Source organism: Netta rufina (assembly GCF_964035555.1).
Source record: "Netta rufina genome assembly, chromosome: 27".
NCBI classification, from domain to species: domain Eukaryota; kingdom Metazoa; phylum Chordata; class Aves; order Anseriformes; family Anatidae; genus Netta; species Netta rufina.
In genome coordinates, this window is record NC_140151.1 from 450,793 (window position 1) to 469,162 (window position 18,370).

The following is an 18,370-nucleotide window of genomic DNA, read 5'->3' on the forward strand; positions in this document are numbered from 1 at the left end:
CATCTCAGAGTTCATTCCCAGTCCTCTTTTCACAAGCAACTAGCCAAGGGAGAGTCTTTATATATTGGGAAGAATGGTAGCAGGAGGGGGCCAGGAAAGCAGCATGCATTTATCCTCCCTGTTCTCATGTTTCTGCCAAGTTTTAGCTGCCAATACTGCTGAATTGCTGGAGCCTTATCTCCTGGCCCTGAGATACTGTGGCAACAAAAGAAGGACTGCGAGAAGCCCATGGCTGACAGCTCCTGACATATTTGCTTTGCTGGTGCACATTCACACTGGCGTTTTGCTTGCAGCTACCCATCAGATGAAGTCTATGTCATTTGGAGAGATGGTGCCTAGGCAGGAGACAAGATGAGTTTTGCCATCTTACATCAATTTCTTGAGTGACTGTTGTTCAAATCTGCAGCAGTAAATGGCAGCTTCAGTTGACAAATGTGTATGGGCAGGATCAGGCCAAAAAGTGACTTATTTCCACTTTGTTTCCAAAAGGGTATGGACATGGTGCTCTGTGAAAATCATTTGCAAGTCCATTAGAGGAGTTTTGCAACACAGAACAAAATAGGTTTCATTTGAGGCACTGTAACAGGTTGCCCAGAGAAGTTGTCAATGCCCCATCCCTGGAGGTGTTTGAGGCTAGGTTAGATGAGGCCCTGGGCAACCTGATCTAGTGGGCAGCATCCCTGCCTATGGCAGAGGGATGGAACTAGATATCTTTGAGGTCCCTTCCAACCCAAGCCATTCTATGATTCATTAAGCCACCTCCACTGGGGGGTTCAAATGAAGGTCCTTTACTTTGCAAAGAACAGAAAGCAGCACTTGTGTGGTTGCTTACTTGTATCTCAGCAGAGAAGTCACAGCAGAGAGAGAATCCCTGTTTTAACTTTTTCATTACCTGAAAATTGCAAACAGTTTTGAAAGAACATCCACAGTGTGTTCAGAGGAAGGATGGTCTTGGATGTTGTAATTGCTTTTATCCTCTATATGCCCATGACTCATTTAGTTCATCACATGAATGTATGGTTACAAAAACACAGCAATGTCAGAAATGGTAGAAAAATGATTATTGCAAAATCTAGCGAGTAGCAAAACACAACATAAATGACTGTGGTGCTGAGTCAAAGAGGGAAACAGACAGTACCACAACAAGCCCTCTAAAAGCTTCTGAAATTGGAGTCACGCTGGGTAGATACTTTGTGGGAATCGTCACTCACTTGGCTAGAAAAAGAAGAACTCCCTGAGGCAGGAGGGAGAACTGGGCCCAAACCAAAGCACAATGGGCAAACCAAGAGCTGGAAATTTTCTGTGGCAATACTCTTCAGTTCCTTCTTTCCCTGACAGCTGAACTAACACTTGTCACAGGAGTGCAAATGAGGCAGTTATAGCAAACCTGGATGCCACAGGGCTGGACAGGCACACTATTTATATTCCCTGCTGACAGAGCTTTCCCACTGTGCCACTGCACACATGTTAAGGTAGAGTCCATGCCATGAAGGGCTTACAGTCGGTCCTTTTACAAAAATAGCAAAAAGAAAGACAAGCAACCCCTTTTATGATGAGAACCAAGACTCAGAGAGATGAAAGGATGCAAAGGAAATCCACAGCAGAGCCTGGAACAATGAACTCCAACTTCCCCCCAGCAAATTGCCCTTCCTTTAGTTAACTCCTTCCTGCCTGAAGTCCTACCTCTCCATTACTCTTAAGTAGTGCCAGACTGATACAGTGTCATTGAAGGGGAGATTTTGCAAGTTCTGGGCTGTCCTCCCACTGTTAAATTATTTTCCCTACCGTAGATGTGGGAGAAGGGATGTGCACCCAGCCTATACACCCTCCTATTTCAATGCTTCCCATCCTGTTGTAGGAAGGATGGGGAGCATTGGACCAGGACAGCATCCTGGTGTGCTGACCCTGCTGAAGGGATGTTAAATTCCCTGGAGAGGAGCAGGCAGTCAGCTTCAAACATACAGTGTCTCAGACTGCCGTGGATCTGAGTCAAAGACAGTCAGTCTCCTTTGTTTCATGTGGAGGGTTAAAACACAAGGAGGCTGTTGAACAAGTTGAACTCTGCAGTATCTTCTCAGCAACTTGAAATGTGGTTGCACAACAGAGAAACTTTTACAAATACTTTTTTTTTTTTTTTAATTATTTGTAGTTGGAGACCATCCGCTGGCCTACTTTTAGACATACATTTGAACTGGCCACATTACAATCCTGCCACTGTTCTTATGCAAAAAAAATACACTTGACCTGCATAACCAAATACAGGGAAAATAAGATACTTGTCTGGAAAAGAACCATCCAAAATAGTGCTGAAGAAGTCATGCTGCTACATGCACTGTTAGTATTGAGAGACGAGAAAAATGAATATTGAAGGATCTGGTAGAATTCTTCTAATGGTGTTAATGAAAATTAACTGGTAGAAAATGATACGGTGATACTAATTAGTATTTGTATGTTTAAGGAGCTGAAAACTTTCACTTTTACACTGAATACCCGTGTAAGAGTAAGAAATAATCCTTGCTGAGGTGAGACTGAGTAAGGAGTGAGTTGGGCAGGCTAGAAATCTCATGTCCAAATGTCTTACACAGTCTATTATCTAATTGACCCCTCTCCCTAATTGACATTAATTGGTGTCAGCAAAGAATTTGGCCCAGCATTTCATGTCAGCTTTCTGCAAGATTTGCTAAACCCTGACTTCCTTTGCTGAATATAGCTTTTAGCTCATAAGCTGATGCTGTTCTGTGTGTGAAAACTCCCCTGGTAGCTGGCTTTTCGTTGATTGTGCGCCAGAACCAGAGGGACTGTGTGCCAGAGGTCCGTCGGTCGGCTCCACAAGGTGCTGTGTGTAGGGAAGTGCATTTGAAGTGCTTCTACACAAACACATGCAGTATGAGGAGTAAAATGGATGAGCTAGAAGTCTTGGCCCAATCCCACAGCTACGACATCATCAGCATAAGTGAAACCTGGTGGGATGAGTCCTGTGGCTGGTGTGCTGCAATAGATGGTTACAGGCACTTCAGGAGGACAGGCAAGGTGGTGGGGTGGCGATGTATGTGAAGCATGGGCTGGACTGTGTGGAACTTCAGGTTGGGGGTGGCAAAGTTGAGAGCCTCTGGGTAAGGATTAAGGGACGAACAAATAAAGGGGATGTCGTTGTGGGAATCTATTACATAATCTATTACCTGGCCAGGACGACAACGCCGATGAATTATTTGCAGAACTAAGAGATGCCTCGAGATCAACTCCCCTTGTCCTTATGGGAGATTTCAACTTGCCAGACATCAACTGGGATCACCACACGGCTGACACAAGCAAGTCCAGGAGGTTCATAAAGCACCTAGATGATAACTTCTTGGTGCAGGTGCTAAGGGAACCAACTAGGAAAGGTGCCGTCCTTGATCTGTTGCTGGAAAACAGAGAGGGTCTTGTGGGAGACGTGGCAATTGGCGGCTGTCATAGTGACCATGAAGTGATTGAGTTTAGAATTTATGGTGACAGAAGGAAAACTGCCACCAAAACTTCAGCCCTGGATATGGGGAAAGCAGACTTCAGGCTGCTCAGGGAACTAGTCAGCAAGATCCCCTGGGAAGCTGCTTTTGAAGGCACTGGCGTCCATCAGTGCTGGTCAATCTTAGCACAATCTAAAAGCACAACATCAGGCGATTCCAAAATATCAGAAGGCAGGCAGGCGGGACAGAAGGCCGGCCTGTCTGACCAGGGATCTTCTGCTGGAGCTTAGACAGAAAAAGAAAGTGTACAGCTGCTGGAAGGAGGGTCAGGCAATGAGGAAAGAATACAGGGATGCTGTTCATGTTTGTAGGGAGAAAATTCATGGGGCCAAAGCCCAACTAGAGTTGAAGCTGGCCATGTCTGTGAGAGACAATAAAAAAGTTTTTTTTAGATATGTTAACTGAAGAAGAACCAAAGAAAACACAGGTCCGCTACTTGACGGGGAAGGTCTCCTCACAGACAATGACATAGGCAAAGCAGAGACATTTAATGCCTTCTTCACCTCTGTCTTCAATGCCAATGATGGGCTTCAGGACCCTGGGTGTCCTGAAAAGGAGGACCATGACAGTGGGAATGACAAACTCCCATCCAACCCTGAACGTGTGTGGGATTTGCTGCTCCACCTGGATCCATACAAGTCCATGGGTCTGGATGGGATCCATCCCAGGGTGCTTAAAGAGCTGGCTGATGTCATCTCAGGACCTCTCTCAATTATTTTTCAACGATCTTGGGAATCTGGAGACGTCCCAGTAGACTGGAAGCTGGCAAATGTTGTGCCAGTTTTCAAGAAGGGAAAGAAGGAAGACCCTAGCAATTACAGGCCTGTCAGTCTCACGTCAGTGCCTGGTAAAATTATGGAGAAGATGATCCTTGAAGTTATTGAAGCGCACCTGGGGAACAATGCAGTCCTTGGTCCCAGCCAACATGGGTTCATGAGGGGTAGGTCCTGTCTAACAAATTTGGTTTCCTTTTATGATAAGATCACCCATCTAGTTGACCAAGGGAAACCAGCTGATGTGATCTTTTTGGACTTCAGCAAGGCTTTTGACACGGCTTCCCATAGGATCCTACCAGACAAAATGTCCAGCATACAACTTAACAAAAACATCATACGATGGGTGAGCAATTGGCTGACGGGCAGGGCTCAAAGGGTTGTGGTAAATGGGGCCACATCTGGCTGGCAGATGGTCACTAGTGGGGTCCCTCAAGGCTCCATTTTAGGGCCAGTCCTCTTCAATGTCTTTATAAATGATTTGGATTTAGGACTAGGAGGTGTTTTGAGCAAATTTGCCAACAACACCAAACTTGGAGGAGTTGTGGACTCTGTTGAGGGTGGAAAGGACTTGCAGAGAGATCTGGACAGATTGGAGAGCTGGGCAATCACCAACCACAGGAAGTTTAACAAGAGCAAGTTCAGGGTCCTGCACCTGGGATGGGGCAACCCTGGCTATATGTAAAGACTGGGCGATGAGACGCTGGAGAGCAGCCCTCTGGATAGGGATCTGGGGGTTGTGGTTGACAGCAAGTTGAACATGAGCCAGCAGCGTGCCCTTGCAGCCAGGAAGGCCAACTGTATCCTGGGGTGCATCAAGCACGGCATTGCTAGTCAGTTGAGGGAGGTGATTGTCCCGCTCTACTCTGTGCTGGTCCGGCCTCACCTTGAGTACTGTGTGCAGTTCTGGGCACCGCAGTACAAAAAGGACGTGAAACTGTTGGGGAGTGTCCAGAGGAGGGCGATGAAGACAGTGAAGGGCCTAGAGGGGAAAACATATGAGGAGTGGCTGAGGGCACTGGGCCTGTTCAGCCTGGAGAAGAGGAGGCTGAGGGGAGACCTCATCGCTGTCTACAACTTCCTCGCGAGGGGAAGTGGAGAGGCAGGTGACCTATTCTCTGTAAACACCAGTGATAGGACCCGCGGGAATGGTGTTAAGCTGAGGCAGGGGAAGTTTAGGCTGGACATCAGGAAGAGGTTCTTCACTGAGTGGGTGGTTGCACACTGGAACAGGCTCCCCAGGGATGTAGTCACTGCACCGAGCCTGTCTGAATTTAAAAAGCAATTGGGCTGTGCACTTAGGCACATGGTCTAAACTTTTGGGCAAACCTGTGTGGTGCCAGGAGTTGGACTTGATGATCCTTATGGGTCCCTTCCAACTCAGGATATTCTATGATTGGTTTGACCACTTATATTAAAGAAAATGCAACATGATATGACAAATGCAACCAAACATTGGGATGCAGTGCAATGGAAATGCTGCATCCTTTTTGATGGGTCAGCAGGAGAAAGAGAGGAGCTATTTGTCTTTGGTAACAGCACATGGAAAAGCACAGAAGTGAAAGCTGACCATATATTCAGGGCAGGGAGCGTGATACATTTGTACACACGTTTCATGTTCCTTAAACTTCTATCAGCCTCTGTTAGTCAGACTTTGTAATATCCTACACAGAGTAGACCATTATTACTATACGTATCTTCTGTCTTTCCCTCCTTCAAGAAGCATGTTAAATTGGGGGAAGAAGACCTGACTGCAGATGTGTTAACTTCCCACTATCGCGTCAGCGACTTGTGTGTACCATGCATTTCTCACTGACGAGCAAAGAAAGGCTGAAACCTTGCATGACAGGTTAACAGCATGATTTGCAGCAACAGCTTAAATAAATGGTTGCAGGCATGAACAACTAGCAGGCAGCTAATCCTTTAAAGACTTAAGAGCAGCTACTACTGCAGCCCAAGTAAATATTTCAAAATAAAATTAATTAGTGGTGACTGGTGGATTTTATTCTTTGTTTTGCAAACTCAGACTAAAATGTTAATTCCTCCATGGAACTTATGCTTTCAGTGCCAAAAAATTTTGCAGAAATGGAGCCTTCTTGTCCTGGTTTTAGTTAGAACAGAATTAATTTTCTTCCTAGTAGCTGGTGGAATGCTGTGTTTTGGCTTAGGATGAGAAGAGTGCTGATAACACCCCGATGTTTTAATTGTTGCAGAGCAGTGCTTATACCAAGCCAAGGACATCTCAGCCTTTTGCTCTGTCCTGCCAACAGGCAGGCTGGGGGTGCAGTAAGAGCTGGGAGGGGACAGACCCAGGACAGGTGACCCAAACTAGCCAAAGGGGTATTCCATACCATCTGACGTCAGGCTAAACAATACATAGGGGTGGCTAGCCGGGGGGAGGGGGCCGGACTGCTCGGGGTTAGGCTGGGCATCGGTCAGCGGGTGGTGAGCAATTGCATTGTGCATCAGTTGTTTGTACATATTATTATTACTTTCCTATTATCACCATTGTAACATTATTGTTATTATTGTTATTATTATTTTGTTATTATTATTTTCCTGTCTTATTAAACTGTCTTTATCTCAACTCACGGGCTTCACTTTCCATTTCTCTCCCCCGTCCCAGAGAGGGAGGGGGGAGGGTGAGTGAACGGCTGCGTGGTGTTTAGCTGCCAGCCGGGTTAAACCACGACACTTCTCAAAGACAATTCATTGCAATTTTTTTCCTTACTGTAATTGTAGCAGGACTGGAAAAGTTATAGATCACCTTCAGAAAGGCAAGCTCCAAGAGATGGAGGACAGCATCGTGGCTTAATATCCAACACAATACAATGTAAAGGAAGGAAATGTTTGCTTCCCAATTCTTGTCACGAGCAAGCTCTGTCCATGGCCACAAAAAAGACCTCTTAATAATTGCCTTACTTCCAATTAAAAGAACTTTCCTAACACCTTCCTATACACAAGTGAAAGCAGGAAGGCAAAGGCCTCAATAGAACATGTACCCAACCAGCACAAAAGAAAGTTTGCCTAAGCCTGGAGAAGAAAAACAGTCCATCTACACCAGCGAAAGCTCAATGAAATTATTTGAAAACAATAATTTCTAATCCACAATTAAGCTTTTTTTCAAAGACTTTTTTTTTCTTCTACCTTGACTCTTGGCTCTATCTCAGAACAAAACTCTTGGGAGGGAGGAATCTGTCGTGGCCCACTGAACTGTCTGGACTATTTTTAGTTAAATCCAGCATTCCTAAAAATCTCAAGCTGCTTGTGTATTAAGGAAGGAAGAAGGAAGCCCTGACACACACTGACATTTCACTCAGTGAGCACGGAACATGGCATGCCAGCTGCTTTGCAGCATGCAGACATCACTTGGGCTGAGTGCAGAGCTCTAGGAAAAAGAACAATTTTTGCCCGCAGTTTTCACCAGGAAGAGAAGGGTGAAAACGAGGGAAGAATTACTGTCTTCCCTGAGCTGGAGAAGGCAAACTAAAGGGTTCTGCTAGCAGCTGGAAGGCTGGAGAGATCTGAGGGTTGGACAATTTGCACTTACCTGCTAAACTGATGAGCTGCAGCTCCAGAACACAGCAATGAGAAAATTGCCCAGTGGAAAGGCAGAAGTCAGGGAGGTGCTTTGCAGGTGGTGATCTTGCTGGGAGGAGCAGGACAAAGGAAGGGTAAGGAGAGAGCAATATTAAGGAGCTAACGAGCTGTTTAGGGAAAGACAGAAGGTGCAAGGAGTGGTTGTATGAATGGGCTGATGCTTTGGACTTTTAAGGACTAGGCATGAGGGGGAGGAATGTGGAGAAACTCATTTAGACCTCAGCATAAGTGGAGTATAGCACAAATCTGATTAGAAAGGACAGAACTGTTGTGCCGAGTCATTTCTTCCTACCCTGCAGGTTTTTACATTGTTTTTTACGCTAAGCAAAATTCGTATTGCTATAAAAGTAGCATCATAGCATGGAGCCTCTCCATGGCAAATGTTGCTGAATTTGGCTAACTGCAGGCGACAGAAAGAAAGCAGACCGCAACTGTAGGGTCTAATCTAACTGTTCCTGTGTGATGGGTACTGGAAGAGCACTAGAGGTGCTGTTGTAGATTGCACTGTTTATTCAAGCAAAACATTCATTTTATGGCTATATTTGTAGTGCATTGATTATATGCAGCATGCTCCAAGTCAGTCATCACATTCTCTCTCCCTCATTCTCTGCAGATGTTTCACACAATTTCTACTAAAATATTTTCAGGACTATGATCAGTTACAAACCTGCTGGCCATCCCAGCCCCTTTACAACCACCCCTCTCCACAGACAGTCCTCAGCCCTCAAGGGATGATCATCCAGATGGATGACATCCAGCCAGGCCTCTAGGATCAATTTATAAAAAAAGGACATAAAATCACTGCTGAGAGAAGAGAAACAAGTTTTCTCTTGGGTTGGAAACCCAAGATCCTGCTTGCTACACCATCACAAGATTAGTGATGGGCCTTGCTCTTCTCCTTGTCCCATGAACTTCCATCAGAACTAACACATGGAGAACTTCAGAGAGAAAGATCAACAATGATGCCAAGAAATATATATAGTGCAAGGAAAGTTGTTGCTGAGAGTACTTACAACCCCCTTTCCCAGGATCTTCCCTGTAGAAAGCTCTCACAGGTTAACTGCCATTGAATGTTGGTGGGTAAAGGTTTGCTAGTCATTTAGGTGCTAGGGTCCTTATAGGGGAAGCATGAGACAAGAGGAATTAGCACTCACCTCCTCACAACAGTGAGACATATGATGCCTCGTTACTAGGCTCTTCATATGGACAGATGCAAAATCACTGCACCTGTAAGGAGCACAGCATTGTTGGCTCCACTAACCTTAAAACAAAGATGAACTGGGAGAACAGCATAGTGTGATAAGCCCTTCACAGGTGTGGTTTCACTTGGACTCGAGGCTCCTGTGCAGTAATATCTCCAGGCTGGTGAACTGCCACACCACTGCCTTTATCACATCAAGCAACCTACAGAAACACAATTTCTCCCTCTTCTCTCAACCATTTATCAGAACCATTTGCACAAAGCTTTGGTTAATTCTGGCTTTTCCTATTGCTCCTTTCTACTGCTGAGTGTATCTCTATGCCTCCTATTTTTGCCTTGTGATACAAAGAGCCCCTTTTGTGCAGGGCCCGTGCACAGAATGTTTCACCAAGGGAATCAGCCACAACCTTGGAGGTGCAGTGTTGGATCTGATGCTTGCTATAAACTCTCGCTGTCTCCTACTTTAGCCAGTGCATGAGTTGGCAGAGACTGTTACGTTGCTTTTAGCAGCATCTTGAGGTCTGAAGCCTCTCCTGGAAGCCCACTGAAGTCCCTCAGCCTGTGTGTGGGCAGCAGGTTGACTCCTTAGCTCTATGCTTGAATGTCACTGCTTGGTACAAGTCTGTTGCCTTACTTTCCTTCTCACTGGGAACTGGCAGTGGGAGGTGTTAGAAAATCAACATTAATTATATATGGCGGTTTTGATCCAGGAGCTGTTGGTGGCCATATCTCTCAGAGGTTGGCATTTGTACCACCAACAGTGAGAAGGAGCCTACTGAAGAGGAGGGGAATGGGTCGCATTCTGTCTCAGAAAGCACATGTCATTAACAATGAGCCACTGCAAAAGAGGATTAGAGAAAGTCATTATGGATTTAGCATGAGTGTTTAGGGCTCATAGTTAATATCTGCAGCTACCCAGACTGTCTTCAGTGGTACCTTGTTTGTTCCCCTCAATTTATTCACCTAGACATTTCAAACAGCTTGTGTAGTTAAGGGAAGTTTCCTCTGATGTGATTATGCTTTGCAACTTGTATTAGCTGTGCTCACTCCAGACACTTAAGTAAAAATTGTGAGATTGACCTAAAGGGCTTCTTTTCTTTTATAAATAACATGTTTGGCAGAATTTCTTTGGGACTGCTAGTAGCTTGGGCCTTCAGGGGACTCTAGAATCAAACAATCATATAAATACACCACACCACAGCAACAGAAAAACATCACTGAGGATATAAATTCATGCACTCATAAACTAGAGAAAAGCCTTAAATCTGGGTGCCTGTTCTTGCTAGAGAGCTTCTGTGTATAATAATATCCCATCAAACTATATAAATGCCAACTATTTTTTCTGAGACAGCTGCCTCACCAAGTGCCCAGAATGGATGATGCTCAATAAAGGAAACAGCTACTTCAGTATTACCCCCATTCATCAGTGTTCAGCCTCTGCCTTATTTGTCATTCAAGCCCTGCTCTAGAACCAGAAACTTCTTCACAGGCATTTTCCTATTACCCTCATCAGTCAGCTCTCCCTAAACCCACAACAGACAATTTTACAGAAGGGGAACTGAGGAGCACTCAGCACTCAGGGACTAGAACAAGGAATGGGCAATGGCTGCATTTAGAAGGAAAACTGTGATGCCTTTATATAATACTTTAACAAAAGTAAGAGCTGACAGCCCTGATTATCCTCAAACCTACCCAAAGGAGCACCACTGCCATGAAGGTATGGACCATGCTTATCACAGAAACAAATGCTACAGTAAAATTATCCAAATTTTCCAAAATGTAAATTAGTTTATTTTCTAAGGAAAAATGAACACCTGGTATTAGCTACACTACAGCTAGACAATAGAAGATTGGACACAAAAGAAACTTGTACCCTTGAAAGCCACACTTAGAATACACCACGCAAACTCCAAGAATTAAGTAGCCTGGATCTACATTTGAGTAGTCAACACACCTTTTTTTCCCCTGAAATGTCCATTTTGACTTTCCAAATTAGATGCAAAACATCCCTGTAGAGAGGAAATTTTCCCAGTGTCCATTCATCATACAGACAGCCCTGTGAGCACCAGGGTAGGGACTGATCTTATTTATACGTTGTGTTGTCTGAGGGTTTGCCGTTTCAAAAAATAAATTGTCAACCCTCCAGAAATGTCACTATGTTCTTCAGCTGTCCCCTACGTTTACTTACCCCTCTCAGTTGCCCCAGGCTTCTCAACTTTCTGCATCCTATCAGCCCTTGAAGGCATCTTCTCCCCCTACTCCTCTTTTTCCATCTCAACTCCCTGTCCCCTTTCCCCAAACCAAACAAACCCACATTCTTATTCCCTAATAGAGGCTGATTCATGGTTTTGCGTCAGCAGCGACTTTCCTGGCCAGACCCAGCTTTAATTGAGGGATTCCAGCTGCTGCCAAGCAGTGTGTGACATCTGGGAAGCTGGGCTGCCACCAGCCCAGGGGCCGGCTGCGTCAGGAACATGAGACGGGTGATGGCCAGGGCCAGTGTGACGCAGCAGAGCAAGAGAGAACACACGTAGTTGTTGCCTTCAGAGATGGAAAGGCAAAAAGGAGATCCTGAATTCTATCAGTTAGACCTCAGAGTGCACCACTGGGGCACACACAAGCCAATTAATCAAGTCAAACAAGGGAATTGTTGTAGGTTAAAAAAAGAAGACCTTGGCTCAGGCTTTGAGTTTACTCTAGAACATTGGAGGAGGAATAGAAAAATGAGGAAGGAAAAAAGACAAAGTGATTTTGCACTTTCAGAGCAAGACTTTTGTCCAAGAAAGTCTTCTGACCATCTCCAAGGACCTGCTCTGTATTTGTCCCTCTCCCTTTCAAATTTTCAGTCCATATGAGCTATGCCTGGCACAATTCTGGAGTATCAGTACCAGACTGCAAGTCATATGTAGACACTACTCCCTGTTACATAAAAGGACCAGATATTTGGACACTGACACCAAGCTGTTAGAAGTTTGGGGTCTTTGCACATTCAAATACTGCACAAGAGGTTCAAAAAGTGAAGCCTGGGCTTCTGAAGCAGCACATAATCTTGTCACACCTAGGATACTCTGCATTGCTGCTCTAGAGATTCCGGGTTCCCAGCTCTGCCCAAAACCAAGCCAAGGGTCCTGCAGAGCAGTTGGAGCTGTTTCAAAGCTGCTGGCTCATCAAAGTCTATTGCTGACTGTAGCAACTACATTAGAAACTAGAAGCAGTAAGCAACAGCAGACTCAGCTGAAGTATTAACCTCTCTGCCCAGGACCATTTTTAGCATACGCTGAGATCTATGAATGTGAAAAAGATGAGCTTGTAATTTGTACACAGAATATAGTGAAGTTTATTCATGTAAAATACATATACTTGAGGCTTGCATTTCTACATCTTGTCACATACTTATCCTTCAGGACACTTGGTTCACTCCCACTTAAGGAGACAGTGAGTTTTACTTTTGCATCAAGTACAGAGCTACCAATTGGTTTTCCCTGAATAAGCTATTACTGAAGCTAGCAAAACAATACAAACAATTTATTCAGTACAAACTATACAGAGATTCTTTTCACTGGTATAGGGAGTTAGTCACAATGTATCGAGGATAAAATGATCCCAAATATACATACAGATAGCTGGAATTCAGGTGTCTCCAATACCCACACCTGTCAAACCCAAGATTTTTGTATTTAGACACTTGAATGCTGGCCCATACTCCAGTTCTTCTCCCTGTCTCTATTCATTTTAAAGTAAGCAAAATCCCACAATAGTCCATCCTTTTAAAGGATGACAGTCTGATTTTGCCAAGAGTAGCAGTGACATGGGAAACAGCTTGCTTCTGAAGAATGCGTTTGGTGAGTGCATAAGATTGGTCAGTCTAGCAAGGAGTTGTGCAGCAAATGCAGTTTGTATAAATTATTTCATGCAAGTGCATTTTTCCCCCCTTGTACACATATGATTTCCATTACTCAAGACAAGCACAAGACAAGTAAATTGGAAGCCCTTCTGATAGGCAGAGAGCAAAAAAGAAGTTATGTATGGTGTTTGCAACTCAAAAAACAAGCATAGCAAAGATCTCTCAAAAAAATAAAATAAACTCTATGAAGCAGTTAGAAAAACAAATATCTTTACTGCTGAAACTGTCTGGCTCAACTATTTTTGGAAAATTGCTAGAATTGCCTTGCCCAAGAGTAACTTCTTACAAGCAACCAGCATTATGTAACCAAGAGAAAAAATATGATGAACCACATATTCTTCCCACCTAATGTTGCAATACTTTTGGTTGATTCCATGTTTAACCCCCTTGTTCCCCCAACTGAAAAGCTTGCAGCACTTCAGCACCGAATTTTGAAAACCGGAAGTTGCATCACATGACTGATATACTTCATTTACAATCTTAACAGCTTCCTCCAATATCCAGGGTAACTAGCAGCTCTTAACACTAACCTAATTATAACGTTGTCAGGAACATCATTCAGTCATCAAAATCTGGGATATCGTCATAAGAATAGCCCCGGTAGCCTTTGGAAGCGTAATATGCAATGCGCAGGTGGTAGAAGCCTGGGAGAAACACAAGAATCCCGATGATGAGCACGGGGATAGCACGGTCCGTTCCCTGCGTCAGACAGAAAAGCTGTGTAAGTGCAGTAAGAGATCCATATCAAGGTCTTTTTGTTTACTCAGGTCCTGCCTCACCAAGCAAACTACCACAATTATTCATCCCTAAGGCCTGGCTAGCTGACAAAAATAAAATCCATCTCAAATCTCTCAGCTTTCTTCAGGCTGAGCTCTAATTCCTCTTCCTGGTCTGGCATCCACTTGATGCTACAGGAAACCTCAACTGAACTTTTCCTTTAGGCTGGAGGGGTGGCTCCTCCTGACACTCATCACATGACAAAATTGCCAACCACAGGCTGAGTCCTGCGTGCTTGGCTAAGCTGTCCTATCTGGGCCTGGACTGCTTCCGATATGGCCAAAATGCTGCTGTTTCAACAACGATAAGCAGCAGCTGCCAACTGTAAAGCAGTTCCATACTGCACTGGGTAAAAGGAGAAGTGTGTCACAGAGAAGCACAATGTCAACTGCAAGCATCAGATCTGCTTTCAATGGATTGTAAAGGCAGAGAGGGGAGAAAAGCAGTGCTGTGTTCTATATAGCAATCAGGTACCCGTTAGAGAGAGTGGGGGATCTGTACTAGAAGTGTGATGATCCCAGGATTTTTTCACCAATACAGCAAGCTGATCACTGCAATGATGTGGCATTAAAATGGAACTGTACCACCTGGTAGGACAGAAATTCATCCCTTCCTTGCAGATCTCCTCTCCAGCTATGGACCCACTCCCAAGTTGCTAACTAGAGATAAAGGACTCTACTGCCAGAGGAGCAGGCCTGTTAGCAAATACCAGTGTGGCAGGAAGGGGGATTACTTTCTTGTTTACAGGTCTTTTCCTCTGAATTTCTGCACTGAACAGAATTTCTGGCAGGCTTTGGGAGGGGCAAACAATACAGAACTTGTAATCAAACCACTTACACCTTTGCTAATGTATCCTGCCAAGAGGAGGGCTCCTATGATAATGAGAAAGGTCCCAATCATGAAGAGCACGACAGCAAGTGCAATTGCCTTGTAGGGAATTTTTGGTGGGCTCTTCTTGAACTGGATGAAAAAGGGAAAAAAAAAAAATTAACAGCTTACCCCAGCACAGTTCGCTTCTAACCACGGCATAGATGACAGCAAACGAAATACTGCAGTGGCCCTGATGCATGGCTCTATAACAGCCTCTCTGCAACGAACCCTGCCCATGCAGACACTGCTGTCCAAGCTAGCATTTATACTCATTGCTCTGATTTTCATCTCCCTCCAAAGAAATGAATCTGACGCTACTAAACAATAAATGTTTTTTCCAGTTGTGCTCTGTGAGCTTTCTAGAGGAGACTGGAGTGATGGCTTGTGGATAGGTTTGTACCTTTCTGGTGGACACAAACAAAAAGCAGTCTCACATGCATATGCAAAGCTATAGCAGCTCCCACTAGTAGCTTAAAGACAAAGAAGCAGTACAAAGAGGTTTTATTTGCCACTTTTTACCTGCAGGTCAATATATCCATCATCAGTACTGGAAAGCTTGGAATACTTGACTTTACTACTGGGAATGCCAGCAGACAGATTCATTCTTGATGACATCATTACAATGATGCTTGGGAATCAGCTAGAACCTGGAAAACAAAAATAGCAAAAACAAACAAACAAACAAACAAACAAATGAAACAGAGCTAAGTGGATGATGGAGTCAGATGTGGATTATGTTTCCTAAGAAAAGCACAGGAGTGTTAAGCCCATAGTAACCAAAAAAATCCTTGTACACTTTCATGAATTAAATCTTTTAAAATAAAATTTTGTATTTAAGTCTAAAATAGAAGGCAAAAAATATAGCTGCAGACAAGTTTGGATTTGTCAATATTTCAAAACAAAAAACCCGACAGAAGTTCCAGAATAATATGCCCTATATCAGCCAGGTCTTATTTGCAAGGAGATCACACTTCCAGCAGTAAGATGTCTGACATCCACCTATTTCTAAATAGGGCCGCTATTAAATACACCCAAACCAAAATTAAACAAAGCAACTTTTCAACCAGCCAGATATTTTGCAATAAATCCATTTCGGAAAAAAAAAAAAAACAAAAAACAAAAAACAAACAAAAAAAAAACCACAAACACTGGAAAATAGAATGAAATGGAGCTGTCATCCCTAAGACAGTTTGGGTCATGACTCAGCAGGAACATGACAAGGGGATGGGGTGGTTAGCACATGAGGCAACCAAAAAACAGCAGGGAGTTAAAAAGCATAGGTCACTTGCCTATCTAGCTGCAAGGGAGGAAGTATTCAGGGTTGAACTTTATTTAGTTACACAGAGCCATACCCTGCAATTTCACTACACAGTGAAGTCTAACCCTGTGGTTTTGCTGCCAGCAGTGACAGTCCTGGGTGATCAGAACAGGGAGATGGGCAGAGCCAGCTTTCTTCTGTGCCTTGGAGCCTGTCTTCTCATAAACTGAAGCCTGGATCTGGCCTGCCAACACATCCCTGACGCACTGCAGAGCCATTTAACAGAGGCTGACAACTCCCAGCTGCTGGTTTCCCCTATACAGGACCTATGCATTAGGCACCTGCTCACCCACAGCCTTGAACCTGTGCTGAATTCCCAAAGAGGCAGAATATACATTTCCTGCACTGCCTTCAATATATATTTTTTTAATTTCTAGGAAAGCTTGAATTAAAAAAATAAAATAAAAAGGCATATATCCCAATTGCTTCTACAGGAAGGGATAAAGATGCGCTTTCCGTAATGGTATTTGACAGCTAAGGTAATAGGAACTCCTCAAAATATTTAGTCTCCATTTGAATGGAAATTCTTTGTCTCACTCACATTAATAACAATTTATCCTTTTTCATCTCTGCTCACATCATGTTGGCACATTCCCTTGCCATCAGGTTTGTTTCTCGTTCAGTAAATTTGACTTCTATAAAACATCCAACATCTTCCGATCTTAAATCCCCCTCAGCTATACCTTTAACTTGAACTTTTTTGCTTTTTTCTGTAAGAAAAACACATTTCTATCCCTATGGGTAGTAGGGGTATCACCCACCCACTGGGTAGTGACACACACCCTCAGCTTCTTTACACATCTTATTTTTACTTTTTTTTTTTCTCCTAAGTTCATTGTGCTAAAATGCCGCCAAAGCCTCCCACATACCCATGGGGTCAAAGTGCAGAAAGGGAAGAAGACAGGAAATCAGCACACCCAAACCCTGTCAGATGTCCTGACTCTGTTCCTGTTTGCCCCCACATTCCGTGGGACTGTTTACTGCCTGTCACATTATTTACCAGGCCATTCCTAGTGGCTTCCCAGCAATAATTTCCAGTTTACACCTGCGTCAACCATTCTAGCCCTCTGCATTTCCTTGCTAACCAACATGAGGCTATGAAGCACAAAGCGCTGCCTCGGACCTCATGTTTAAGGGCCACTTTCATGTCCACTGAGCTTCACTCTCCTTGCGCTCAAGAACTGCAGAGGATCAGAAACAAGTTCACTGCTGTGCTCTATAGGCAAACAAATGGGGAGGCGTGCTTGCCATCCAAGCCCTCTAATAATGCTGTGCTACCGCCATGCTTCATACGCAGCAGGAACCAGCACTGCCTGGGGCAGGACTTCCAGGGTAAGCCAGGGCTCAAAGGGGAACATGCAAATAAAAGCAATCGTGCCACTTCAGGCCAAAATCCTGTTTTTCCTTCTCACAGCAGTGATACGAATTTCTACCCTCTGCACCTGGGAGTAAGGAAGGAAGAGGGATGTCATTTCCTGCCCCATCTGGGAGCTCAAACCTCAATGCTAGTGTGACAAACCCATCTGATCCCCTCCCGCGGAGGCAAAATGGTTTCTCTGCTGCAGAACAGGAAGTTCACAACATGTCTGACGACGCCCCGAGAACTGCACGCTGTGCCGGGAGCAGCATTAGAGCTTTGGAAGGTTAACCCAAGCCAAGAGGTACCGACAACTCACGCTGCTGGTCAAACCCATCACTCCCGCTGCCGCTTTTCCTCCGCGCTCCAGCCGCAGGCCGACCCAGGAAGTTTATTCAGTGCCTGTCGTTTCCTTCCAGGTTATGGCATCAGCCGCTCGCTGGCTCAGCTCCACTGAGTTATTTTGAGCCTTGCGCTCAGGACTGGCAGCTGAAATTAGAGCTGCGGGGCAGGTTGGCATGGACGTGCATTGTGGTCACCCTGGTCATGCAAGACCCACTGAGCACCAAGCTGACCTGCGTTTGTGACTGGTTTATGAAGCAGAATGTTCTTATACACATTGCTGCTACATATGCTTTAAAATATTGATTTTCTAAAGGAAGCTCAGGACATAAACTTGTCTGCAGGGAGAGCACACCCCTCCATCACAGCTATGCGTATTTAACAGAAAAAGTATAGCCAGAAAACTATTTTCATAGACTCATAGAATATCCCAAGTTGGAAGGGACCCACAAGGATCACTGAGTCCAACTCCTGGCACCACACAGGTCTACCCCAAAATTCAGACCATATGACTAAGAGCACAGTCCAAACACTTCTTAAACTCTGACAGGCCTGGTGCCGTGGCTATGTACCTGGAGAGCCTGTACAGTGTGCAACAGCCCTCTCAGAGAACCTCTTCCTGATGTCAAACCTGAACCTCCCCTGCCTCAGCCTGACACCATTCCCTCAGGTCCTATCGCTGGTCACTAAAGAGAATACCTATTTTGAACACCTGGAACTGT

At 44.5% G+C, this 18,370-nt stretch overlaps 1 protein-coding gene across 3 annotated transcripts; it reads right to left on the reverse strand.

The window, feature by feature from the left end:
• Positions 1-1,780: 1,780 nt before the first annotated feature.
• On the reverse strand, positions 1,781-17,725 carry TMEM230 (transmembrane protein 230). Of its 3 annotated transcripts, XR_014619166.1 has the most exons (6): positions 17,626-17,724; positions 15,151-15,278; positions 14,599-14,721; positions 13,515-13,683; positions 7,830-7,928; positions 1,781-3,403 (listed from the first exon to the last, which is right to left on the reverse strand). XR_014619166.1 is itself a non-coding variant. In XM_084302450.1 (4 exons), the coding sequence occupies exons 2-4, from the start codon at positions 15,247-15,249 to the stop codon at positions 13,543-13,545; spliced, it is 363 nt and encodes a 120-aa protein (XP_084158576.1). In that variant the 5' UTR covers positions 15,250-15,278; positions 17,615-17,725; the 3' UTR covers positions 12,591-13,542. The 3 variants fall into 3 exon arrangements, 2 of the variants coding, with proteins under 2 accessions (XP_084158576.1, XP_084158575.1); XM_084302450.1 differs by lacking the exons at positions 1,781-3,403; positions 7,830-7,928 and having other exon boundaries at positions 12,591-13,683; positions 17,615-17,725; XM_084302449.1 differs by lacking the exons at positions 1,781-3,403; positions 7,830-7,928 and having other exon boundaries at positions 12,591-13,683.
• Between the last annotated feature and the right edge of the window lie 645 nt (positions 17,726-18,370).

Excerpts from the sequence above, each read along its gene's own strand:
- TMEM230 (XM_084302450.1), bottom strand. The coding sequence starts at position 15,249 with ATGATGTCATCAAGAATGAATCTGTCTGCTGGCATTCCCAGTAGTAAA. Across the intron at positions 14,722-15,150 it reads ATGGATATATTGACCTGCAG|TTCAAGAAGAGCCCACCAAA; the intron begins GTAAAAAGTGGC and ends TTTTTCATCCAG. Across the intron at positions 13,684-14,598 it reads CAGGATACATTAGCAAAGGT|GGAACGGACCGTGCTATCCC; the intron begins GTAAGTGGTTTG and ends TGTCTGACGCAG.